Below are 27,004 nucleotides of genomic sequence, written 5' to 3'. Positions count from 1 at the left end.
GACCCACTAAATCAATGCCAGCCATGACGCCCCCTTCACGCTTACACTATAATGCAGTATTTCCTCTGCACAAACAGCTTCACTTTATTTTTAAAATGCTGTGATCACAGTGTTACTTATTTGCATATTCTAACCCACTTCCTCATGGAGGTGGAACCTGTCACCACACAAGGTCCATCTGTCATCGGATACGAACCTTGTCATCGAGCTGTTTGTACAAATTGCTGATCTCCTCCTCCAACTTCACTCTCTCCCCAGCTGTGATTTTGGGTGCGGCCACAACATTATCAATAGTCGTGTGGTTGTCACATGGCTCCAAGGTCTTCTGATCCTTGGCGTCAATCTGCTCATCTTCGGGCACAGACTCACCTGCCACGAGAGTAAGGACACCACACTTGGAAGCAAAAGCAGTTTCCCTGGCAACACAGTGCTCTTGTGCAGAGAAAGAATGGAGAAATTCTCATTTCCGGTCACTGACAGCAATGAACGAAAGGCCATCATTAGACTGAAACAATATCATCATATTCAAAAAAAAAACACCTCTATGGCTTTCTGCTTTAAAACTGAATTAGCAGCATTCTTTCTGGGCAGTTAGTTATCTTTGAAGATAAAAGCAATTAATCAAACCGGTTGAGAGGCAGATCTGCCAGGGCCTCAGGTGTTTTAATTTAGGAAGAGAAGCCAGTCTTTCAATAAAACCAAGGCTGCAAGGTTAAAATGGACATTTTTTGAAACCATAGATTATATGCATGCCCAGGAGACACACAATCAGTGAACGGAAACACATATACCCAGACAGAACATTAACATCTTCTATTAAGTTCCTTATTATGCGATATCTGACCAATAATATTGAATATTAACAATTTATTTTCATTCCATCAAAACAAACACACTACCAATTATTAATGCACTCTGTCACAATTGACAGGGCCCCTCCTGCTCTGCAGATTCCAAACTGCACTACAATAAATCTCAAAATTCACAATCTATTCTGACAGCAGATTATGCATATCTTTTCAGATTGTCCGTCCTTCAACCACATTGTCACACTATGCACCAGAACATGCACCTACTTTTCACTGAAAGGAGCTTCATACACACTCAGTGGCCACTTTATTAGAAACACCTGTACACCTGCTTGATAATGCAAATAACCTAACAGCCAATCACGTGGCAGCATCTCAATGCATAAAGCATGCAGACGTGGTCAAGAGGCTCAGTTTTTGTTTGGACCAAACATCAGGATGGGGAAGAAATGTGATCTAAGCGACTTTGATTGTTGAAGGATTGTTGGTCCCAGTCGGGTGGTTTGAGTATCTCAGAAACTGCTAATCTCCTGGGATTTTCACACACAACAGTCTCTAGAGGTTGCTGAGGAAGGTGCAAAAAAGAAGAAACTTCCAGTGAGCGGCAGTTCTATGGGCAAAAATGCATTGTTAATTAGAGGTCAGAAGAGAATAGCCAGACTGGTTTAAACTGACGGTAACTCAAGTAACCACACATAACAACGGTGGTATGCAGAAGAGCATCTCTGAATGCACAATGCATCGAACCTTGAAATGGATGAGCTACAGCAGAAGACTATTATGAACACTGTTGGACTGGATCACTGTTAAGAGTGGGAGGCTTGGGCAAACACTGGCTGAGGTTCTAAGTATGTCTCTGGTGTGTTTGTCTCTCTTTCTTTGTCGATTAGTACATAGCTAGCACACTGAGAATGGGTCCACAGTTAGTGGGATGTCCTTAGTGGGAACTTTGGGAGACCTCCAGTCTTCCTGATTACTACATCTGCACAAAGTGCATTGAGATGCAGCTCCTTAGAGGCCACGTTAAAGAACTGGAGATGCAGCTCGATGACTTTTGGGTCATACGAGAGAATAAGGAAGTGATAGATAGGAGCTACAGGGAGGTAGTCACCCCTAATTTGCAGCAAGAAGGTACCCAAGTGATTGTCAGGAGAGGGGAAGGGAATAGGCAACTAGTGCAGAGTATCCATGTGGCATTCCCAGTAATATTTATACCACTTTGGATACTACTTTCTGGGAGTGGAACAAGGTATCAAGGGGAAGCATTAGCAACCAGATCTCTGGCACTGAGCCTGGCTCAGAAGGAAAGGAGGGAGAAGAGAACTGCATTGTTAGAGGAGCTGACAGAAGATACTTCGGATGTGAAAAAGACCCCCAAATGGTATGTTGCTTCCCAGGTTCCAGGGTCAGGGATGTCTTGGATCAGGTCCGCAGCATTCCAAAGGGGGAGGGGGAGCAGCCAGAGGTCGTGGTATATACTGGCACCAACAACATAGGGAGGAAAAGGGAAGAGGTTCTGAAGAGAGAATGAAGAGTTGGGAAGAAAACTGAAAAGTAGGACCTCCAGGATAGTCATCTCTGGATTGCTGCCTGTGCCGCATACCAGTGAGGGTAAGAATAGGATGATCTGGAAGATGAATGCATGGCTGAGGGATTGGTGCAGGGAGCAGGGTTTCAGATTTCTGGATCATTGGGATCTCTTCCAGGAAGATATAACTGTACAGAAAAGATGGGTTACACCTGAACACGAGGGAGACCAATATCCTTTCGGGCAGGTTTGATAGAACTGTTGGGGAGAATTTAAGTTACTTTGTCTGGGAGATGGCAACCAGAGTGGCAGAGCTGAGGACGGACAGCCGGTACACAAGTTGATGTAATATGTAGTGAGACTGTGCTGAAGGACAGGCAGATGATGGGCAAAATTCCAGTCAGTGGGATGAGTTGTAAGTATAACATGGGGACAAAATTACAATGTGTGATGAATACAGTATACAAATTACAAGTGCAATGTTACAATATCTATGTGGGATGTGGGATTAGGAAAGTCAGGTTGGTGCTGGATCCCGAGAGAAGGAATTTGTTGAATGCCCTGGAGATGGCTTTCAAGAGCAGCTTGTGCTTGAACACACTATGAGAAAGGCAATTCTGGATTGGGTGGTGTGTATTAAACCAGAGTTAATTTGATTAAGGTAAAGGAACTCTTAGAGGAGGCAGTGATCATAATATGATAGAATTCACCCTGTAGTTTGAGAGGGGGAAGATGAAATCAGATGTATCAGTATTACAGTGGAGTAAAGGGAATTATAGAGGCATGAGAGAGGAACTGGCCAAAGTTGATTGGAAGAAAGTGATTGGTAGGAGCTACAGGGAGGTAGTCTTGCTTAAGTTTCAGCAGGAAAGTACCTGAGTGATGGTAGAACAGCAATGGCTAGAGTTTCTGGGGGCAAGTCAGAAGGTGCAGGATAGATACATCCCACAGTTCAGAATCTATGCCCTCGAGTTCTGGATCTCTAAACTGGGGAAAACACTGTGACTGTCAACCTTATTCATATTTCTCATCTAGATCCAGTGTAGCCACCATTCCCTCTAAGCTCCATGGGTGCGCGGCCACGCTGTACCTGAAATACTCCTGTGCACACAGCCTTCGTTGCCATGCGGCTGGAATTTTTCTTTATAGTGTTAATATAATTTTGAAATCTATGTTAATATAATTGTGAAATACCCTATAATTAATCATGTTAATGAATGTAATCCAAAACTTTTCTAAATAATAAACCTACCACAACCTTTACTTTGAAACATTATAGAGCTTCAACGTATCTACATACATTGTCAGTGTTTCAAGTTACAACACACTGTTACAAATTGAAACAATAAACACAGAATAGAAGTTGGTATCTCATTTTTAATAAACTGCTGTCAATATCCCACACTGTTTGGTCAAAACATTTTAATTTTGTCATTGTGCCTGTCAGTTCTTTTGATGGACTGACATTGTTTACTTACTTGTGTCGTGTGTTGTGATTTGTGTTTATTTGATGTGAAAAATTCTATGTTCTGAACTTTCTTGGTAAAATAAAATCTTTCAAAACAATCATAAACTAATAATTTTTAATCAAAAAACTGTTGGAACAAGGTAAAAAATTTGTTTCTATAAAATTGTTTGCATGACTGTGCTTCTTTTATTACAATTATAAACTTTTCAGCTTTGCTAATTAATTTTTACAAATAATAATTATTATTTTTTGTATCCTAATGATGTCAAAAAGAAAAGCAGAATAAGAGTTAAATGCTTTGAAGAACAAAGCTTACAAAATTTACAGGTAGAATAGCTTTTGCAACTCATAGATACTGATCTTCTGCCTCAGCATTAAAAACAAAACTTAAAAATTGCTAATATTTTTACTTATCAAGACACTAGCAATGTTGATTCACCATTTATGTGGAAGCGAAATATGGGGGAGAGTTCAGTTGTTGAAAAAAATGGGAAGAACAGCAGTTAGATTACTTAAAGCAGCATCTTAACCAGAGAACTCATATACTTGCAGCACCCAAATTAGGCAACCAGAAGACATGTGGAATTTTTTGCATGTTAACTGAAAATCCAGAAGAGTCTGAAGCAAGAGAGAAATAAGATGTGTGGTTTAACTCTGATTTTGTCAAAGAGGTCATTGATAACATCATTTTAACAATTAAAATTAATGCTTCCATGTATTCTGTGCAAGAAGTTCATGCACATAGACAAATATATAAATGTACCAGAGAGCTGACGTGCAAGGACTATGCATTTGACTTTGTTGCATGTATCAGCTTTCCACACACTAATTGCTGACAAAAATACAGACATTTTTGTACTGAAAATGTTAATTTTGTATTTTAAGTTTCAGCTGGAAAATGAAACTTCCTATAAGACTGTTGAAACTAAGTGCATGTGACAGTATCACTCTTGTTGAAGAAATCTTTAAAAATTAGATCAACTATCTCGATATTCAAAAGATGGCGATGTTTACATCAGACAGGGCAGATGTTATGCTTGGAAAGAGTAATGGTGTGGTAGCAATTCTTCGATGAGAAATAAAGCAGCTGTCTGAGCAGCATTACATTACGCACAGAGAAGACTTGAGATTAGATGACAAATAATGGGAAAAAAAGGATCAATTATGCAGAATATAGAAACACTACGATGGAGAGTGTAGACAATGTTCAGCAGGACAAAGGAGAACTAGAAGAATTAGCTATTGTCACAGGAAATAAGATGGCTGTCAAGAGATTTTGCTGTTACTGCTTTAATGAGGAATTATGAAGTTTTGACCCAGTACTGTAAAAAGCAAGTTAATGAATGTAATGATCTAAATAGCAACTACTGACTTAAGATTTTGACCATTACCATTGGTCCTTTTGCTCTTAACAAATCTGTAGAATCCCTTTGGATTCTCCTTGACTTTGTCTGCTAGAGCAACTTCATGTCTTCTTTTAGCCTTCTTGATTTCTTCCCTAAGTGTTCTCTTGCATTTCTTGTATTCCATAACCATCTCATTTGTTCCTACTTGCATTTACCTGCTACGCACCTCCTTTTTTCCCTTAACCAGGGCCTCAATATCTCTGAAGACCAGGGTTCCCCACACTTCTTATCTTTACCTTTTATTCTGACAGGGACCTACAGGCTTTGTACTCCCAAAACTTCATTTTTGAAGGCCTCCCACTTTCCAAGTACACGTTTGCCAGAAAACAGCCTGACCCAATCCACACTTGCCAGATCATTTCTGATACCATCAAAATTGGCCTTTTAGAGTTTAGAATCTCAACTCATGGACCAGACCAATCTTTTTGCATATTTACTTTGAAACTAATGGCATTGTGGTCCCTGGATGCAGTCTTCCCCTATACAAACGTCTGTCACCTGCCCTATCTCATTCCCAAATAGCAGATCCAGAATAACATGATCTCTCATTGGGACTTCCACATACTGATGAAGGAAACTTTCCTGAACACATTTCACAAACGCCATCCCATCTAGTCCTTTTACAGTATGGAATTCCCAGTCAATATGTGGAAAATTAAAATCACTTCCTATAACAACCTTATGCTTCTTGAAACAATCTGCAATCTCTTTATAAATTTGTTCCTCTAAGTCCCAAGGACTGTTGGGTAGTTTATAATATAGCCCCATGAACGCAGTCACACCTTTCTTATTTCTCAGACCCACCCATAATGCCTCACTGGCCGAGTTCTCCAGTCTGTCCTGACAGTCCACTGCTGTGACATTTCCCCTGACTAGTAATGCCATCCCTCCTCCTTTAATCCCCCCCACTGCCAGTCCTGCCCCTCCCGCAACCAAGTCTCACTAATGGTTACAGTCATAATTTTAACCCTAGGTTATTTCTAAAGTAAGTACATGTTCAGCACAACATTGCGGGTTGAAGGGCCTGTAGTGGGTTTCTATGTTTCTAGGTGTTGATCCATGCCCTGAAGTTTCCTACGATACTTCTTACATTGAATTATACGCAGCTTAGAACACTACCTGCACCATGCTCAACCTTTTCATTCTTTGTCTGAGGTCTTACCAACACTTGCCTCCACAACCTCTCCACTAACTGTTCCAGTACTCTGGTTCCCATCACCCTGCATCTCCAGTTTAAACCCCACCGTGCAGCATTAACAAACCTTACTGTTAGGATAGTAGTTCCCCTCCAGTTCAGGGGCAAACCATCCCTTCTGTACAGGTCCCACCTTCCCTGGAAGAGAGCCCAATGATCCAAAAATTGTATGCCCTCTCTCCTACACCAACTGCTTAGCCACATATTAAACTATATTTTTTTAAATTCTGGTCTCACTAGCACGTGGCACGGGTAGCAATCCTGAGATCAGAGCCCTGGGGCTCCTGCCCTTTAATTTAGCACCTAACTGGCTGTTCACCCCCTCCCCACACTTAAGAATGCTGAGGTCTTGGTCCGAGACGTCCCAGCTCCTGGCACCCAGGAGGCAACATACCATGTGGGAATCTCAGTCTCGCCCACAGTTACCCCTAACTAACAAATCCCCTGTCACCACAGTGTGGCTCTTCTCCCCCCTCCCTTCTGAGTCACAGAGCCAGACTCAGTGACAGAGACCCGACCACTGTGACTTTCCTCTGATAGTCAACACCACCCCCCCCCTCCACAATATTCAAATTGACATACCCCTCGTTGAGGAGGATGCTACAGGGGTACTCTGTGCTGACCCCTTCACCCCATTCCCCTTCCTAGCTGTCACCCAGTTTCCTGTGTCCTGCACCTTGGGTGTATCTACCTGTCTATACGTCCTGTCTATCACCTCTTCAGCCTCCCGAATGATCCAGAGCTCTTCCAGTTCCAGCTCCAACTCCTTGATGTGGATTGTCAGAAGCTGCAGCTGGATGCACTTCTCACACTTGTAGTCGTCAGGGACACTGGAGGTCTCCCTGCCTTCCCACATCCCACAAGAGGAGCATTGCATTATCCTGCCTGGCATTTGGATGGTCTAAAGAGGATTAAGATGCATCCTTCATCTGGATGCAAAATTAATCTGGACAGTGCTTATAAGTAACGACAAACAAGAAAAAGTTTATGAATCATGAAATATCCTTTCTTCTACCTAATTTAATTATACCCTTCAATCAATAAATAAAATCAAAAGTATGTGATTTTTCAATTTTAATTCTAAAGATTCATAGCATGAATATTACAAACAACGACATTTAGAGTACTGCGCAGTTTTTAGGTCATGTAAAAATTTCCTGTTCAGAACAATGGTTGTCAGTACAGCTGTTAAAAAAAACTGAGGGAATGTTGAGTGTAACCAACCTCACCAAAACACTCGTAGCCTCCAGTCAAGACAGATCCTCGTAAATCTCCTCTACATCCTCTCCAGTCCGATAAGTTATTTCCAATAACAGGGCAACCAAAGCCAAACAGAATACGCCAAGTGTGGCCTCACCAGTGACTTATACAACTGTAATGTAATTTCCCTGCTCCTGAACCCAATGCCCTGACTGTCGAAGGCCAGCATGCCAAACGTGTTCATGACTACCTTATCTACTTGCACAACTGCTTTCATTGAATTGTGCATGAGTCCCAGCTCCCTCGGTTCCCCAACACTCGTCAGTGTCCTGCCATTCACTGTACAAGTCCTACCCTGGTTTGACTGTCCAAAATGCATCACCTCACATCTAAAATGTTGTAACTATACACTTCCATTGGCATAGCCCACCATCCTCTGTGTGAAAAGCTCCTAATTAAGTCCTTCCCCTCTCATCTTAAATTAATGCCCTCTAGTTTCAGACTCTTTACCCTGGGGTAAAAAAAAGACAATATCTATCAATGCCCTTCATGCTCTTACAAATCCCTCCAAGATTAGGAGTGCTTCAGCCTCTTGTTCCAAATTAAATGACTCCTCTTCTATAAAACTTTCCAGTACTAGTTGAGAATCCCTTATCTGAAATATTTGCAGCTGTAAGTGTTTTGTATTTTGGAATATTTGAATCAATGTAATGAAAGAACTTGGGGATGGAACACAAGTCAAAACACGAAATCCATTTACATGACATATACAGCTGTTATGAAGCTCACAGGGTGAACAGCCTGCAGTCAGAGCAGTCTGACGTGATGGAGCTGGTTCTCCATAGACTGTCGGAGTTGAATGACCTCCCCCAACACAATCTGTTACCAGACTCCAGCACTGCGATTGGCTTCATATCCAGCATTGATTTCCAACAGCCGCCAGTTCCACCATGACTGGGGGAGGGGAGGGGAGGTAGGGGTAGTAGTTTTATATAATATCTTTTATAATTTTGTGCATGAAAATTACCTTCAATTTTCAGTTCGTCGTGCCAGATCTTTGCTTGTTTCATGACCAGCATACCATTCAGCAGCAATGCTGATCCACTCTTTCAATACATCACCGAGATCTTCATTTTTCACTTTATTCAGTGATTTTTGAGTTTTCATTAACTTCTGTTCGTGACATATGTGATGTCACTTCACAGAACTGTGGTGTGCAGAGTCCTGGAAACCTTCCCAGTGCCTTGTAGAATTTTCCATTTGTGACATCATGTTAGTGTGTAAAAAAAATAATTTGGATTTCTGAGGTTTTCTGAGTTTGACATTTCGGATAAGGGGTACTCAAGCTGTACTGACAACATCTTCGTAAATTCACTAGCTTCTCCAGTCCAATCACACCTATTCTCCAATGAGGTTATTAGAACTGTACTTACCATTCTAGCTGTACATACTACTGCATATAGTTCTGACGTAACTTGATAGTGGCACAGATAGATAGGGTCATAAAGAAAGCTTTTGGCACACTGGCCTTCATAAATCAAGGTACTGAGTACAGGAGATGAGATGTTATGTTGAAGTTGTACAAGATTTTGCTGAAGCCTAATTTGTTTCCATTGTGGACCAATATTAATACAATTTACAAATTTCTCCTGCACCCAAAGGACTTTTACTTTATTTGACCAGTGAGAACTTGTCAGAAGCTTTACTGAAATTAAAGTACCCAGCATCAAATGCTCTGCCCTCATCAATCTTTGATAATGCCTCAAAAATAATCCATCTGCTAATCAGACATGACCTTCCCTTAACAAATCCATTTTAAAAATCCATAATTAATCTCTGCCTTTTAAAATGAAGGTTTAATTAGAATTGAAATCATGGAAATGATTCCAATAATCTGCTCATCAGCCAAGTTAAACAAACTGACCTTGTAATCAGTCTATTTATCACTTCCTCCCTTTCTCAGCAACAGTTAACATCAGCTATTACTCCTTAGTAGTTATTACACCTCAACTATCAGGCTCTACTCCTTAGTAGTTATTACACCTCAACTATCAGGCTCTTGATGCAAAGAAGATAACTTCACTTGACCCATCACTGAAATATTCCCAAAACCTATGAACTCAAAATGAAGGACTTCTAATCTCATCTTCTTGATATTTATTGTTTATTCATTCATTATTCTTACTCTTCTTATATTTGCACAGTTGGTTGTCTTTTGCAACTGGTTGGACGCCAAGCTGGTGCAGTCTTTCATTGATTTTATTATGGTTATTATTCTATTTTGGATTTGTTGAGTATATCCACAAGGAAATGAATCTCAGGATTGTATAACAACACACACAAAATGCTGGTGGGACACAGCAGGCCAGGCAGCATCTATAGTGAGAAGCGCTGTCGACGTTTCGGGCCTAGACCCTCCGTCAGGACTAACCGAAAGGAACGATAGTAAGAGATTTGAAAGTAGTGGGGGGAGGGGGAAATGCGAAATGATAGAAGACCGGAGGGGGTGGGATGAAGCTAAGAGCTGGAAAGGTGATTGGCGAAAGTGATACAGAGCTGGAGAAGGGAAAGGATCGTGGGACGGGAGGCCTCGGGAGAAAGAGTGGGGAGGGGGGTGGAACACCAGAGGGAGATGGAGAACAGGCAAACAACTAAATATGTCAGGGATGGGGTAAGAAGGGGAGGAGGGGCATTAACGGAAGTTAGAGAAGTCAATGTTCATGCCATCAGGTTGGAGGCTACCTAGCCGGTATATAAGGTGTTGTTCCTCCAACCTGAGTTTGGATTCATTTTGACAGTAGAGGAGGCCATGGATAGACATATCAGAATGGGAATGGGACGTGGAATTAAAATGTGTGGCCACTGGGAGATCCTGCTTTCTCTGGCAGACAGAGCGTAGGTGTTCAGCGAAACGGTCTCCCAGTCTGCGTCGGGTCTCACCAATATATAAAAGGCCACACCGGGAGCACTGGACGCAGTATACCACATCAGCCGACTCATAGGTGAAGTGTCGCCTCACCTGGAAGGACTGGTTGGGGCCCTGAATGGTGGTGAGGGAGGAATTGTAAGGGCAGGTGTAGCACTTGTTCCGTTTACAAGGATAAGTGTGAGGAGGGAGATCGGTGGGAAGGGATGGGGGGGACGAGTGGACAAGGGAGTCGTGGAGGGAGCGATCCCTGCGAAAAGCAGAAAGGGGGGGGAGGGAAAAATGTGCTTGGAAGTGGGATCCCGTTGGAGGTGGCAGAAGTTATGAAGAATTATACGTTGGACCTAGAGGCTGGTGGGGGGGGGGGGGGGATCCCGTTGGAGGTGGCAGAAGTTATGAAGAATTATACGTTGGACCTAGAGGCTGGTGGGGGGGGGGGGGAACCCGTTGGAGGTGGCAGAAGTTACGAAGAATTATACGTTGGACCTAGAGGCTGGTGGGGTAGTAGGTGAGGACAAGGGGAACCCTATCCCGAGTGGGGTGGCGGGTGGATGGGGTGAGGGCAGATGTGCGGGAAATGGGAGAGATACATTTGAGAGCAGAGTTGATGGTGGACGAATGGAAGCCCCTTTGTTTAAAAAAGGAAGACATCTCCTTCGTCCTGGAATGAAAAGCCTCATCCTGAGAGCAGATGCGGCGGAGATGGAGGAATTGTGAGAAGGGGATAGCATTTTTGCAAGAGACAGGGTGGGAAGAGGAACAGTCCAGGTAGCTGTGAGACTCTCACTGTGAGACAGCTACCTGGACTATTCCTCACCCTCACCCCATCCGCCCGCCACCCCACTCAGGACAGGGTTCCCCTTGTCCTTACCTACCACCCCACCAGCCTCTAGTTTAGGTTAGTCCTGATGAAGGGTCTCGGCCCGAAACATCGACAGCGCTTCTCACTATAGATGCTGCCTGGCCTGCTGTGTTCCACCAGCATTTTGTGTGTGTTGCTGTTTGAATTTCCTGCATCTACAGTTTTCCTTGTGTTTGCTCAGGATTGTATAAGGTAATTTAATAAAAAAAATTACTTTGAACTGTCCTGAAATCATCTCCTACCAGCTCTATCACAGGCATTAGCCTCCCAACATCAAAGACAATGTACCCTCTACTCAGGTATACCAGCAGGGTGGATGTATGGGAGCCTGAAGGCCCACACTCAGTGTTTTAGGAACAGGTTCTTTCCCACTGCCATTAGATTTCTGAACAGTTCACGATCCCATGAAAACTACACCATTTCTCCTATTTATATTTTATTGTAACTTGAAAGTTTTTTTTCTCTTTTGCACTGCAAGACAAACTTCACAACATATGTCAGTGATAATAAACCTGATTCTGAGAAATAGACAGTCAATGTTTCTGGTCGAGACGCTTCACCTGCATCCAGAAATGGCAAGTCAATTTCCCTATCTCTCAACCCCACGAGCTCATAATCCTTGATCACCTCGGAATGCAAATTTCCTCAGCATTGGTGGCCTGCTATTTAGCTACCAGAGCCTCAAGCTTTAGAATGACCGCTTTCACACAACTCTCTGTAAACTGTTGTTGGTGAAAATCCCAGAGCAGCAGTTTCTGAAATACTCACACCACACTGTCTGGAAGCAACAATCATTTCACAGTCAAAGTCACTTAGATCACATTTCTTCCCCGTTCTCATGTTTGGCCTGAATAGCTGAATCTATTGATCACGTTGTTAGAGCATTTTTTGGGGATTAGTACATATAGCAATTAACAGTAGCAACTGACTTCACCAGTCGTCAGATGCCAATATGAACTGTGGATTAAATCTAAAAATGCAGCTCGGAACAATGGGTTTCTAACAACCGGGAGCCACAGTTAATTGGAAGACCAGGCAATGCTGATTTAAATTTGTTATTTGGGTGTCAGTAATGTGGGTGCAAAGGAGGAGAGGTGAGGGTGGTGCGTAGTTCAAAGGAAGCCTTATAATTTGGAATTGTCCTTTGCTCTGTAGCACATAAAATGTCGTGTAGTGCTGGGTCAGGCAGACCTCCCTCCTCTGAAAGGGTCACCATTTGATGCCTGCCGTATCTCATTTTGTCAAATGAAGAGACTGCTTCAAATTTACCAGTACTTCTCCCCGGTGACTTTGTTCATGTGAAGACACACATCTGCATGCTTTTATGCACTGAGCTGCTGCCACACGATTGGCTGATTAGATATTTACTTTTAACGAGCAGGTGTACAGGCATACCTAATGAAGTGGCCACTGAATGTATGCCAGTTACAATAAACCCGATTTTGATTTTACTCCCATAGCCAAGAAGGAGCAAGAAATAGTGGTCACAACCTCCATAGTTTGTTCTCTTGTTTCTTCAAATAACCCAGATGAGTTGTCCTCTTCCAAAAATACCAAGCCTCTTGATACATTACCTCAAATTTGTTTATCCCATTCAATATTTCACACTCTTCCTTAACAACGATATCTCATCTTCCCCCTTTCGCTGTTAAATTTACCCTGTTGTATAATGCACGGTAACTAGGCGCCTCCAGGAAACTCAGAGACCCTACAGATTGCATATTCTGGAATGTCGTCTGGCTACACGCCAGACGACAGAGGATTTCAGCCAGTCAGACAACATGGGTGGAGGGAAGTGGACAGTCGATGTTTCTGATTGAGACCCTTCATCTGGACTCAAAAATATCAAATGTCAATTCCCTCCACAGGTGCTGCCTGACCTGCCAACTTCTTCCAGATCTTGACTTCAATGGAAGTGGTACTATTAAATCAAAAGGCATGAAATAATAGACATGATTCAATTGCGACAAGGGTTCATCCTCATCTTTTTCAACGCGGCTGAATTTTCTAGAATTCTATGTTTCCAGTCACATGCCCCTCAGGCATCAATGACTGCACTGTCCTTTCCCAACTCTTCTCCAACATTAACCAGCAGGAAGACACTGTGCTTCCCTGCTTCCACCTTTGTATCTGGTTACCCCGAGAATCACCAGCAATGGCTTCTCTTTCCATGCCACTACTTCTGACAACCCTAAATATCAATCCCTGGCTTATCCCTCCAGTTTCCTTTTCCTGCATAAAATCTCATGGCAGCAACATCAAGGATTAACTTCCACGTGGAAACTGATGTCGTCCACGTCTAGATCGTTAACATTCTCTTGGCCGCTCCACTACTTTTCACTCTTTAAGCCGCTTATACAACACCCAGTGAGGGATGTGCAAAAACTTCCTCCAACTAAAATCAAAGGCATGATCTTTGCCCCTTCCATTGCAAATCCATTGGTTATCGCTCTCCCTGGTAAATCACTAACGCAGGGGTTCCCCACCCTTTTTTTATGGTGTGCACCAATATCATTAAGCAAGGTCTGTAAACTCCAGGTTGGGAACGCCTGCACTAAAACACTAAAATTCTCACTTGTTTTCAGTTGCTGCCCTTCCCCATCTCGAAACCCCTCTAGCTCCATAAGCCTCTTGATCATATTTGAATGCAACTTTGCTCTGCATTAGTGCCCTGCTGTTTAGATGAGAGTGCCTTCAACATTAGAGCTCCCTCTTTAAACCTCCAGATCTCGTCACCACTCTTTCCTCTGCAAAAATCTCCTTCTATCCAAGCTCTTGAGTTTCTGCTCTAACGTCTCTTGAATGGAGACACTAAGGAATGAACCCTTTCACTAACACAAGAACATGAAGAGTGCAACCATAAGTAGGATAAAGCAAGTATAACACAACAGTTTTCAGAAATTTTAGTAGGGTAATCAATTGTAGGCATTTACTATAAAGTGAGGACTCATCAATTAACATGATTTTAGTAACATCTGTTCACTGCTTCAGATTCTTTACTGAATTCAAATTAGCCTTATGTTAGATGCAGTATTGATAACTAACCATTTCTCCATCTGTTTAGCTCCATCTCCAGGTGCTGAAGAGCATTCTTCAGGGACTTGTTCTTCTCTTTTTCCTTCTCGTATTTCTTCTTCCACTCCTCTGCCGTCAACTCCAGATTGACAGATGCTGTGTTCTTGATCGTCTTTGCTCTATTAGACGGAGAGATTTATCAAGTAGACTTTATTGCTGCTCATAAATTTTCCTGCCCATCTGGCTTCATTGGAAACAAACAGCTTAAAGAAACATTTCTTCTCACACTGAAGTAGATGCTCCAGGATAAGCGCGAACAAAAGAAACAACCTCCAGAACAGGGGATCCCAACCCGGGGTCCATGGACCCCTCAGTTAATGGCAAAAAGAAAGGTTGGGAACGACCGCCCTAGAACTATACAGCCAGCAGCCCCATCTGGGCTAGATTAGGTGAGCAGGGTCAGTAGAGGATGAAACAAGACCTGGCAGGGAATGAATCGCTCCTTCCACACTGATGGCCCTTCATATCTGGAGAGGAGATGAAGAAATCACCCACAGTTCATGTGTTAGAAATGTATCACCCATGAAAAACAATTCAGCCCAGCTCATGACTGTTGCCATGTTTAAAGAGCCCCAACCACTGCAGGAGACACTAGAACAGGGTTTCTCAACCTTTTTCATGCTATGGATCCCTAGCGTTAGCTCCGGGATCTATGGACCCCAGTTTGGGAACCCCTGCTCTACAGTGTCTTTGTATGTGCAAGGAAATCTGAATTAATTTGGAAAACAATTAATTTGGGAACTAACTTTAACATGTTTGGAGGAAGGCATAAGGGGATATCAGAGGTAGTTTGTGTTTTTTTTTTATACACACAGGGAGTGGTAGGTGCATGTAACATGTTGCCAGTCATGGTGGTACAGGCAGGTACATTAGGGATATTTAAGAGACTTTTAGATAGGCACATGGATGACAGAAAAATGGAGAGCTATGTCGGAGGAAAGGGTTAGATTAATCTTTGAGTAGGTTAAAGGTTTGGCACAACATCACGGGCTGAAGGGACAGTACTGTTGTAATGTTATACGCTCCATATTGTATGCCAATCTCTCAAAAAACTATCAAGTGCATTCTAAGACATTCCAATGAAATATCTCGAATCGACCTAAATTTCTTTGTTCTGGGAGCCTGTCTCCCCCCCGGAGGCCACTCCCACCTCATCACATCCCGTACTGCCGAGTGCCAAATCCCAATCCCAAACTACACACAGATCTCAACTCTGATCTGATTTTGAAAGGAATGAAAACCAGGTTCTCATCTGCAAAATTACCGAAGGCATGCCAACGAACAGTTTGAAAGCATCAATGTTCCAAATATAGTTATAGCTTTGGATGTGTTATAAAAAATCTCAATAATGAGCTGCATGGTGGATTAGCTTACAAAATGAGTACAAGCCAATGGTAAAACTCAGCTAGAAAACCAGAGATGATCACAACTGGCCACTTCTGCAAAGGAACAGATGACAGAGCAAGGAAATTTATATTTACTCAGAAGGCAATAGAAAAGAACAGGGAGACGATGTTTGAAATTAAAGACAACCAAGCCCTTTACTTGTCCAGGCATTTGTTCAAGGAGAAAATGTGATGTGTCTAACATAACTCGTCCATAGCAGACGCACGACGCTGGTGCCTGAATAATGCATCAATTTACATTAAGGAATGAAAAAATGTTCAGCTTCACATGCCCAAGAATTTCAATAACCCCTTTAGACACTTTCCTGAAGCATCAACAATATATTTTGCATTTTTTGAAACCAGGATTACTATGCAAGGATTTGTATATAATGCTGGAAGAAATTTCTTTGACTTACGGTCAAATGCCTGAAAGGTAAATTTATTAGATTAGCTTTCCTGATGAATCCCCTCAATATTGATTAGAAACATAGAAGAGTCAATATGTGTCTAAATTCTTCATTGATTTTCTAACAATTGTGACAGCAAATGCTATTAGTTTTAAATTCCTAGTCCTCACTCCTAGTCCTACATCCATAATGAAAGTTGAGTTCAGAATTTTAATGGTTTTTAAATAAATAATTACTTTATAAAATGGAACTCATAAAATTCTCGTTAACTAGGTTGGTGGCATGTTAATAAACATACACATTGGTCAAATGACCCCATGGTCATGCTTAATTAATTGTCTATCTCCTGTGAAATTACTCTACACACCACATCAGATTAGATGAGATTCTTACCTCTGGCCAAACATCAAAGTTGTTTTTGATTCGGCTTCATTAAAACTGGAGGGCGAGCAACAAATAATTATGGTAGTTCGGCAGTTGCCACCAAGGGAATCCTGAAGAATTCGAGTCATCTTACTGTCACGGTATGGAACATGTGTTTTCTGTAAATAAAACACATCCATAGAAATCACAAAATGGAGCAGCAGGGAAGAAGGCCATTTGGTCCATCATCTTCTGCAACTGCCCCAAAGCCTGGCAACCTTCTCTACTCTGGGCAAATGGTAACCTGAAATGCTCAACTCTAAAATATGGGAAATTCATTGGCAACCTGCCACAGGAGCAATTTTGATCTATGTACAACTGAATTAATAATCTGAATGTTTCAAGTATGTCACTCTTCAAGATTTATTTCAGCTTTCTGCTAAAAACAGTTCTAAGACAGTTCTGTTCGGGTAGAAAAAACTAAGCAAATAATCAAGGCTACGATCGTTCATCAAATTTCCCTAAGAAGCCACGGAAAATCCACTGACGTTCAGTGGTTTAATTTAATATCAGAGAATGTATACAATATACAGCTTGAAGTTCTTACTCTTCGCAGACATCCTCAAAACCGAAAAAAACACAAAGAATGACAGAAAACATTAGAAGCCCAAAGTCCCACTCCACCTTCCATGCACAAAGTGCAGCAAAAGCATGATCCCTCCTGCAGTGAAGCCTATGCACCTCTTCTCAGAATAATGTTTTAAAACACAAAATAAAATGCATGGGATTACAAAGGAAACCAATTATATTGAAATACAGTGATCAAAATACTACAGTAGTTTGTTGCCTACATTCATGATTGAAGGAATTGCTAAATTTCAGTTAGAAGCTAGCAAAAGTAAAGACGCAATTTTTTCCCATCCAAGTTCACGGACCCCCTGGAATGTACCCATAGACCCCATGTTAAGAACCCCTGATGTGGAGGGACATAGCCCTAATGTGGCCCAATGGCACAGGCACGGCAGATATAGGTTCATTTATCACATGTATATTGAAACATACAGTGAAATGCATTGTTTATGTTAACAACCAACACAGCCGAAGGATGTGCTGGGGGCAGCCCAAAATTGTCACCACACAATCCAGCGACGTCATAGCATGCCCACCATGTTCAGCAGATAAACACAAGGTATGAATGAGTTACACCCAATAGGTCCATTTCTACGCCTACAGTTCGATGATTTTCTTGAATATCCACAAAGAGCAAAACAGATTGTTTGGGCAGTCCTCAACTTCCTATCACAAAATACTATGATCAAATACCACTAATACTTTAGAAGCAGAGTTAGGTTTATTATCACCAGCAAATGACGTGAAATTTGTTAACTTAGCAGCAGCAGTTAAATGTAATATATACTCTAGGAGAGAGGGAGAGGGAGAGGGAGAGGGGGGGAAGAGAGGGGGGGGAAGAGAGAGAGAGGGAGAGTGAGAGGGAGGGGGAGGGAGGGAGGGAGAGAGAGAGAGAGAATTGAGAGAGAGAAATGATAAATAAAACATAATAATAAACAAGTAAATCAATTACATATATTGAATAGATTAAAAAAAACATGCAAAAAATACTATTTTTTTTTAAATGAGTTAGTGTCCAAAGCTTCAATGTCCATTTAGGAATCCGATAGCAGAGGGGAAGGAGCTGTTCCTGAATCACTGAGTGTGTGCCTTCAGGCTTTTGTACCTCATACTGATGGTAACAGTGAGTGAAGGACAGGCCCTGGATGCTGGAAGTCCTTAATAATGGACGCTGCCTTTCTGAGACACTGCTCCCTAAAAATGTCCTGGGTACTTTGTAGGCTAGCGCCCAAGATGGAGCTGACTAGATTTACAACCTTCTGCAGCTTCTTTCAGTCCTCTGCAGTAGCCCCTCCATACCAGACACTGATGCAGCCTGTCAGAATATTCTCCACGGTACAACTATAGAAGTTTTTAAGTTTATTTGTTGACATGCCAAATCTCTTCAAACTCCTAATGAACAACTAATTTAGATCAGCTAACAATATAATTTTGAGGTAACATTAATTCTGTTTCTCTGCCCCCACGGGTGCTACCTGACCTGCTGAGTATCCCCAGCATTTTGTTTTTATTTTAGATTTCCAGAATGTATTGTGGTCTCTTTTAAAAATGACATTTAAATCTAGCTTGGGATTTCTCTGATTCGTCTGAATCATTGGAAAATTTACAGCGCCAGAAAAAAAGCTTCCAAGATCTTATTTATACCAGTCCCTCCTGGACCCACTTGACAGTGAGACGTACAAGTGAAAAATTCACAACTGAAGCATTCAAACTCTCGTGTGTGTGATCCTGCATAAGTACACCCATCAATGACATTTTATTAAAATGAAATTCTTATTTTTGCAAAGAAACACTTTCAGATAGGAAAGTAGGGTTAGGAATAGACCAATAAAAACACAAAATGCTGGCAGAACTCAGCAGGCCAGACAGCATCTATGGGAGGTGGTAGTGACGATGGTTCGGGCCAAAACCCTTCATCAGGAGTGAAGTAACATGGGATGGTCGAGGGGGGATAAGAAGTGGGGGGGAGGGATAAAGTAGAGAGCTAGGAAGTAATAGGCTGGAGGGAAATGGGCTAGGGGGAAGGTGGAGAATTATGGGAAATAAAAGAGAAAGAAATGTAGGGACAGGGGGAGATTATAGTGAGGGGGAAAAAAGAGAGAGAAAAAAAAGAGAAAGAGAACCAGACTAAAATAATAGATAGGGATGGGGGTAAGGGGGGGGGGGCAGGGGTATCAACGGAGGTCTGTGAGTTGGATGTTCATGCTGGCAGGTAGGAGGCTACCTAGGCGTGAGATAAGGTATTGCTCCATCGACCTGCGTGTGGCCTCATCTTGACGGTAGAGGAGGCAATGGACAGACATGTCGGAGTGGGAGTGGTCTGTGGAATTGAAGTGTGTGGTCACAGGGAGATCCCGCCACTGCTGGAGGACTGAGCGCTGGTGTTCGATGAAACGGTCTCCCAGTCTGCAGCGGGTCTCTCCAATGTATAAATGGCCACATCGGGAGCACTCCCTTGTCCATTCATTCCCCCCATCCCTCCCCACCGACCTCCCTCCGGGCACTCTTCCCTGCGAATGGAAGAAGTGCTACACCCACCCCCACACTTCTTCCCTCACCACCATCCCAGGCCAAAGACAGTCCTTTCAGGTGAGGCACCACTTCACCTGCGAGTCAACTGGGGTGAAATACTGTATCCGGTGCTCCCAATGTGGCCATTTATACATTGGGGAGACCCGCCGCAGACTGGGAGACCGTTTCGCCGAACACTCAGTCCTCCAGCAGTGGCAGGATCTCCCTGTGGCCACACACTTCAATTCCACAGACCACTCCCACTCCGACATGTCTGTCCATGGCCTCCTCTACCATCAAGATGAGGCCACACGCAGGTCGATGGAGCAATACCTTATCTCCTGCCTAGGTAGCCTCCTACCTGCCGGCATGAACATCCAACTCACAGACCTCCGTTGATACCCCTGCCCCCCCCCCCTTACCCCCATCCCTATCTATTATTTTAGTCTGGTTCTCTTTCCCTCTCTTTTTTCTCTTTCTCTCTTCCCCCCCCCCCCTCACTATAATCTCCCCCCAGCCCTACCTTTCTTTCTTTTATTTCCCATAATTCTCCACCTTCCCCCTAGCCTATTTCCCTCCAGCCTATCACTTCCTAGCTCTCTACTTTATCCCTCCCCCCACTTCTTATCCCCCCCTCGACCATCCCATGTTACTTCACTCCTGATGAAGGGTTTCGGCCCAAACCATCGTCACTACCTCCTCCCATAGATGCTGTCTGGCCTGCTGAGTTCTGCCAGCATTTTGTGTTTTTATTTATTTCCAGCATCTGCAGATTCACTCGTGTTGCCTTAGGAATAGACCAACAACTCAGTCACTGTGACTGTATGTTTGTTGCTATGGAATTATGCTGCATTTGTACTTCTGTGCAGATCATCTTTTGAATCGAAGGAATTAAAATATCCCATCGCGTTAAGTTAAATAGTGAGAGGCTTTTTTATATACAAAAAGAACTAAAGTCAAATTGATGAGCAAAAGTAATTGGTTTCCCAAAAATAAATACTGGTTATACAACAGAACTACAAAGTCCCAAGAGCAGCAGGAGTCAACCATTTGGCCCATTGAGCCTGCTCTGTCATTCAATAAGATCATAGCTGAACTAGCTGTGGACTCAGCTGCACCTACCTGCCTTGACCCTTAATTCCCCTGCTGTGCAAAAATCTATTTCTGAAAGAATCTTAAATAAGGTAACCTCTACTGCTTCCCCGGGAAGTGAATTTCCCCAAATCATGAGAGTATGCCCCCTAGTTCTAGTCTCCCCTAACAGTGCAAGTATCTTTCCTGCTTCTATCTTATCTACTACTTTCAGAATTCTATGTGTTTCTAAGAGATTCCATTTCATTCTCTTGAATTCCAGTGAGTATAGCCCCAGGCAACTCACTTCTCTCTCAGAAGCTAACCCCTTCATCTCTGGAATCAACCTGACGACTCTGCTCGGCACCAGTATATCCTCAAATACGGAGACCAGTACTGCACACAGTACTCCAGGTGTGGCCTCAGCAGTAGCCCGTGCAGATGTAGTATAACCTCCCTGCTTTAAAATTCAATCCCTCTAGCAATGAAGGGCAACATCCTGTTCACCTCCAAGTCAATAGCAATCACACTGGTTTCACTGAAACTGCACTCACGGGGAAATTACATTGGAGAAGTAAAGATTGGCACGAGTTTCAGCTCTCTGTCACTGTAATGTCCTGCAGGAGGACCACAACCTTTTCATTGGGTTTGGAGGTTTGTATGCCTCAATGACCCAGAGCACTATGTAGGCTGGGGACAGGGCTTCCTGCTTTGGCTCTTGGTAGGGTCACCCATGCCAAACAGGCCAAAGAGTAGAGGCCAAACTAAAGAGTGGTCCACCAGTCTTCCATGTTCAGGGGTTCAAGTTCAGGGCTAACAACCTGACTAGTTAAACAAAACTGTTACGAAAACAACAATGAAGAATCCTTCCACATCTGTGTGCAACTGTATTCCTGAGTCTCCACCCAGAACTTCCATGACTGACAGTAGCAAAAACAAAGAAGTTGTTACTGGCATGATGAAGGAAGCCCTACACACCACCAGAAAGTCAGAGATGAAGGACCTTCAATGCTGCCCTGAATACCAGTGGTGTAACAGGCAGTGAGCAAGTCAGTCACTGTAATATCTACGTGAAACAGTTATTTTTAAAGGTCTATAAACAATTCAGGTTTGTAGACTGCTGGCCATCATAGCATCTAACAAAACACTCATATCCTTGGTATTATGAGCTTATGCCAGATAGAATTCATCTTCAACCATTTCTAGATCTTTTGGTTATTAAATAAATCTGTTAGTCAATTAAAACTCCAGATTTAAGTATTAAACATTTCATTTTCTGAAACCTTTAATGTGATATATTACGTCCAGACCAAGTCAGCTTCTCCAAGATCAAACCCTCCCAACACTTGTCTTCCAATTCTGGAGCTAATCCAAGGAGACTCAAGTGCAAAAAAGGCTCAACAGTCAACACCTCAATAAATGTGTAGGAAAAAATTGCAAGAGAGAACTTTATAAGGTCTCAGCTTTAGCACAGAATACTCTCACATTTCACAACGCTCCATAACAGAAGATGAACTGTACATAACTCTATAGTATACATAGTTAAATAATAACTCTAACCTCCAGCCAGTTTTGACCTTTAAATTTATCATTCCATTAATTACATTGTCACTGGATCTACTGAACTCTTGATCATTAAGCTATCAAACCCCATACACTCAGCCTTTCATTACTTCCTTCTCATTTTCTCCCACAAGTCGAAACATTGTAAAGGTTTATAGAAAGTCCTTCAAAAAGGTGAATGGTTAAACAGTTTGTTACCTAGACTGCATATGGAATTTAGTTTAATTTGCCATCACATTGTCATTAATCCATCAAACAATCAGTAACATTCAAATATTACCTAATTGAGTAAACAGTAGCTTGTGATAAAAAGCATCGAAGCACAATGAAAGCCAGAATCTTTGCTAACTATAAATTATTGAAGACTTACAGTTCCCTCAGCCAGAGCAGAGATCACATTCCCCAGAGCAGAAAGAGACTTATTGATATTTTTAGCTTCATCAAGGACAGCTCCTTCAGCTCCTGTTTTGCTGACCTACAATAAACAGATACAGACAGTTTGTCAAAATGATATCCAATAACTACATCACATTTTTCTTGCATTCGTGTATTAAAGTGATTGGATCAAGTCTAATGAAGAAACATCTGGACTTTTCTTTAAAAACACAGAACTAGAATGACTTAGTTTTAATTAACGCTTCACTACAATTTCTTCTTTTCCTTAACATGACTGACCTTAAGGCAGTTGACATTATTGGCAATAAAAACTGGTATGAATAATGTCAAAATAGGAAATGGAACTCCAACCAATTAAAATGTTAGTCACACATCCTGCCAAACTGATCCAGATCTCCACTCTTGTTCGTTGTAGCAGAGGTCATCGCTTACAACAAGGAATGAACATTTTGCCTTGATATTCTTTCTCATTCCTATCCAGAAATAACTTGAACATTCAAGAGTCCATGTCGGCTCTAACTGGGGAATCAACTGCACAGAGTCAAGTACTCAGTCTCAAAGAAGTTCCTACAAGTGCTGCTGTGGCCTGATGAGCCCCACAGCCCTGCTGTTAACAACATTTAACACAGACAAAAGTATTAGAATCAGATTTATTATCACTGACATACGTCATGAAATTTGTTGTTTTGCAGCATAAAATATACTTTAATTATAATAAGAAATATATATTAATAAAATTAAATAATTAGTGCAAAAAGAGAGCAAAAATAGTGAGGCAGTGTTCATGGGTTCATTGTCCATTTAGAATTCCGATGGCAGAGGGGAAGAAGCTATTCCTGAAATGTTTAGTGTGTGTTTTCAGGCTCTCTTCTCTGATGGTAGAAACGAGAAGAGGGCATGTCCTGGATGGTGGGGGTCCTTAATGATGGATGCCACCTTCACGAGGTATCACCTTTTGAAAATGACCTCGATGGATGGGAGGCTAGTGCCCACGATGGAGCTGGTTGTGTTTATAACCCCCCCCCCCCCACCCGTAGCCTTTCCCGATTCTGGACAGCGGTCCCTCCATACGCCATACATAGTACACAACCTCTAACTGCCCCATTAACACATCTTGTCTCACCCTATCAGAGATATTCCCTTGGTTCTATTCCCTAGTTTTAACACAAGGACTCAGACATAACGCCTTATGGAACCAAGATCAGAAAAAGGAATTGCAACAAAAAGTTGGATGATTAGAAATGCAAAAATTGTGAACATCAGTGAGGGCCAAGTCAGCTTCAATATTTCCAGATGTCTATCGAGAAGCTTTTAACATTAATTATGCAAGATCTTAAATAAAAAAACAACTCTGGAGTATCTTACTGTATATGTTTGTACGCTTCATGCAACAATGCACTAGTCTGATCCAGTATTTTATCAAAGATTGGGCAAGGAAATCCTGGGATGAAGGGGTTGCCCCTATGACAATGAACCAACTAGTTGAGTTTAGAAAGATGAGAGGTACTATCACTGAGGATTGTTGTCGAAGCTTAGTAATTAGATTGAGCAATCTTTTTTTTCCAGCATGATGCAATCCAAAACTTCATCTGGAAATGACTGCAAAGGAGACCTACTCCAGATAGCTTGATGCCTCACACAACACCTGACGAAGCAGATTTCAGGACACTCTGCATTACTGTTAAGACGTTATTATCCCTCTCTGCGCCTTGCAGCACATCGGGCAGCAACACTGGTGCTTCTTAAGCAATTTTGTCAGTTTTTTTAAAAAAGAGGCCAAATTACCAGTTCAACACTCAACCCAACAGGGATGGAAAATGTGCAAGGATCGAGCCAGATTCGAACATGGGACCACTCGCCTCGGAGTCCGGGTGCTGATGCCACTACACCAGCAGAAGTGCATTATTGCTTTGAGGTTTAATGGTAGAGCACATTCTGTCAACATAGGAAAACTTAGCCAGACAAATGCAAAACACACTGGTGTCTGCTCTTGGACATTCCCAAGTGCCTAATCTATGCTCAAATTTACAAGTCATTGGCAACCAATTCTCAGCACTGGTCCCTCAGGTAGTATAGCACGTGGCTACAAATGTCAGGCAGATCCAGGAGGGTGGAACACCTCAGGGGAGTGGCACAGAAATAAATAATTGTGAAATCTCTCTCCACGCAGCTTGATTTCCTCCACTCTGAGCTCTTCTGGTGACTGGTTGCCATGGGGTTTGTGCTCCCAAGGGCAGGGATGGAAGACGTATTCCAATGACATTGGGACTCACTGGCAATCTCTTTCGAGGCGTAAAACAGTCATAATATGCCCTCCCCTTGTTTTTAGCCAGTTTTGCAATTTTTGGGAGGAAATCTAATGAGACATAGATTAACACACACACCCCACCCCCCCAAAGGAAAAGGCACAGGTACGTGTGGCTGTTTTCTCAGTCCAGAGAACCAGGGAACTAATCCCAGCGGTCAGTTGAGAAGAAGTGCCTTTATGTGGAGCAGTGAAGATCCCTGGAGATCTCAACAGCAAGGGGCCAGACATGCACATCTGCTTAGAATACTTAAGTAAAGATCAATACAGTTTTGCACACAAACAAAAATCAATAGGAGTCAGACATAAAGTGGATTGAGGCAACAAATCAAAGACAATAGTATTAAATAGCAGGGACAGCTTCAGGGGTTGTACAAAGTACGTTGTTTGTTTGCTCAGCCTTCTGAAAGATGAAAATCATAATAAAATTTCTAAGTATAACAATGTTAATTATATAAAACTTATAGTTAAGTGTATTTATACTATTCTTAGGAATGGGGGCAAGATGTACTTGGGAAAATTTATTTACTGCTCATCTACTAGTGAGTGTATACTGAATCACTGACACGGTGAAGCCATATTTCTTTTCCATTGATTGTGGACTTCAGGAAGGGGAAGTTGGGAGAAAACACACCAGTCCTCATTGAGTGGAAATGGTGAGCAGCTTTACGTTTCTGGGTTTGAACATCTTAGAGGATCTATCCTGGGTCCAACACACAGATACGATCATGAAGACAGTGGCTATACTTCCTTAGGGATTTAGGAGACTTAGTATGTCACCAAAGACACTGGCAAATTCCCACAAATGTACGCTGGACAGCATTCTGAATGGTTGCATCACGAAGGCTCCAATGCACAGGATCGAAAGAGACTGCAGAGGGTTGTTGACTCAGCCAGCTCCATCGCAGGCACATGTCTTCCCACCGTCAGGAACATCTTCAAAAGATGGTGCCTCATGAAGTTGGCATTCATTATTAAGGAGCCTTGCCACCCTGGACATGCACTCTTCCTGTAGCTACCATTAGGGAGGAGGTATAGGAGCTTGGAAGACCCACATTCAGTGTTTTAGGAATTGCTTCTTCCCTCTGCCATCAGATTCCTGAATGGTCAGTGACTCATGAATGCTACCTCACTGTTCCTCTTTTGAATTATTTGTTGCGAATTATAGTAATTTTTATGTCTTCAACTGTAGTGCTGTCACAAAATAATACATTTCATGGCATGTCAGTGATAGCAATTCTAATCTATCTGAAATGTTCCTGAACAGAAAAGCTATAGAGCAAATGATGCAGCAATGGAATAATAAGGAAAGGAAATCTGCAAACTAGGTTCTTCCATGAAACACATCACTGAATCTAAAGGTTATGGAATTGAACACTGCCTTTGTTATAATATTGCATGTCAACATTTAAAGTTTAAATCAAATGTAAGTGTTCACCCAAGAAACTGTGCAAGTATGCTGCCTGTGGTATCACTTACAAGAATGAGTTCAAATAATTAATCAGATGCTTGTTCTAATCATTCAGCACTGGCCCCATGGAAAAGAGCAGAATAATTGCTACCCTTTCACTCTACACCAAACGGCAGAGGAAAAAAAATCATTTTTGACAGCATCTTGCTGATGGTTTTGAAGTTCTTTCTCAGATGTTAATTAAATCCAGCTCACTAAAGATCTGAAAATTGTATCTTACCTTTTCACTACCAGCTAAATCCACAAGGTACAGCTTTCCGGAGAGTTTCTTCTCAGTTTCTATGTTCTCCTGTTTAATGTTAATGAGGAAAATGCTGTGGCTTCGGGAGCTGTGTTCATTCATGTCTGCGCAGGCAATCAGTCAGTCAATTAGAAGTTTATAAAGACCATTACAACATAGTACAGGCCCTTTGGCCCACAATGTCATGCC

At 42.2% G+C, this 27,004-nt stretch overlaps 1 protein-coding gene across 1 annotated transcript in view; it reads right to left on the bottom strand.

The window, feature by feature from the left end:
- Nucleotides 1-27,004, bottom strand: part of kif5c (kinesin family member 5C) — a 152,914-nt gene that overhangs the window by 47,097 nt on the left and 78,813 nt on the right. Inside the window, exons 8-12 of the mRNA XM_073026042.1 lie at nt 26,795-26,919; nt 22,773-22,877; nt 16,658-16,806; nt 14,440-14,588; nt 197-369 (exon numbers count right to left, since the gene is read on the bottom strand). Coding sequence (XP_072882143.1) covers nt 197-369; nt 14,440-14,588; nt 16,658-16,806; nt 22,773-22,877; nt 26,795-26,919 — 701 coding nt within the window. The remainder of the gene's footprint in view (nt 1-196; nt 370-14,439; nt 14,589-16,657; nt 16,807-22,772; nt 22,878-26,794; nt 26,920-27,004) is intronic.

Source organism: Hemitrygon akajei, chromosome 2, assembly GCF_048418815.1.
Source record: "Hemitrygon akajei chromosome 2, sHemAka1.3, whole genome shotgun sequence".
NCBI lineage: Eukaryota > Metazoa > Chordata > Chondrichthyes > Myliobatiformes > Dasyatidae > Hemitrygon > Hemitrygon akajei.
This window is presented reverse-complemented; position numbering and strand designations above follow the sequence as displayed.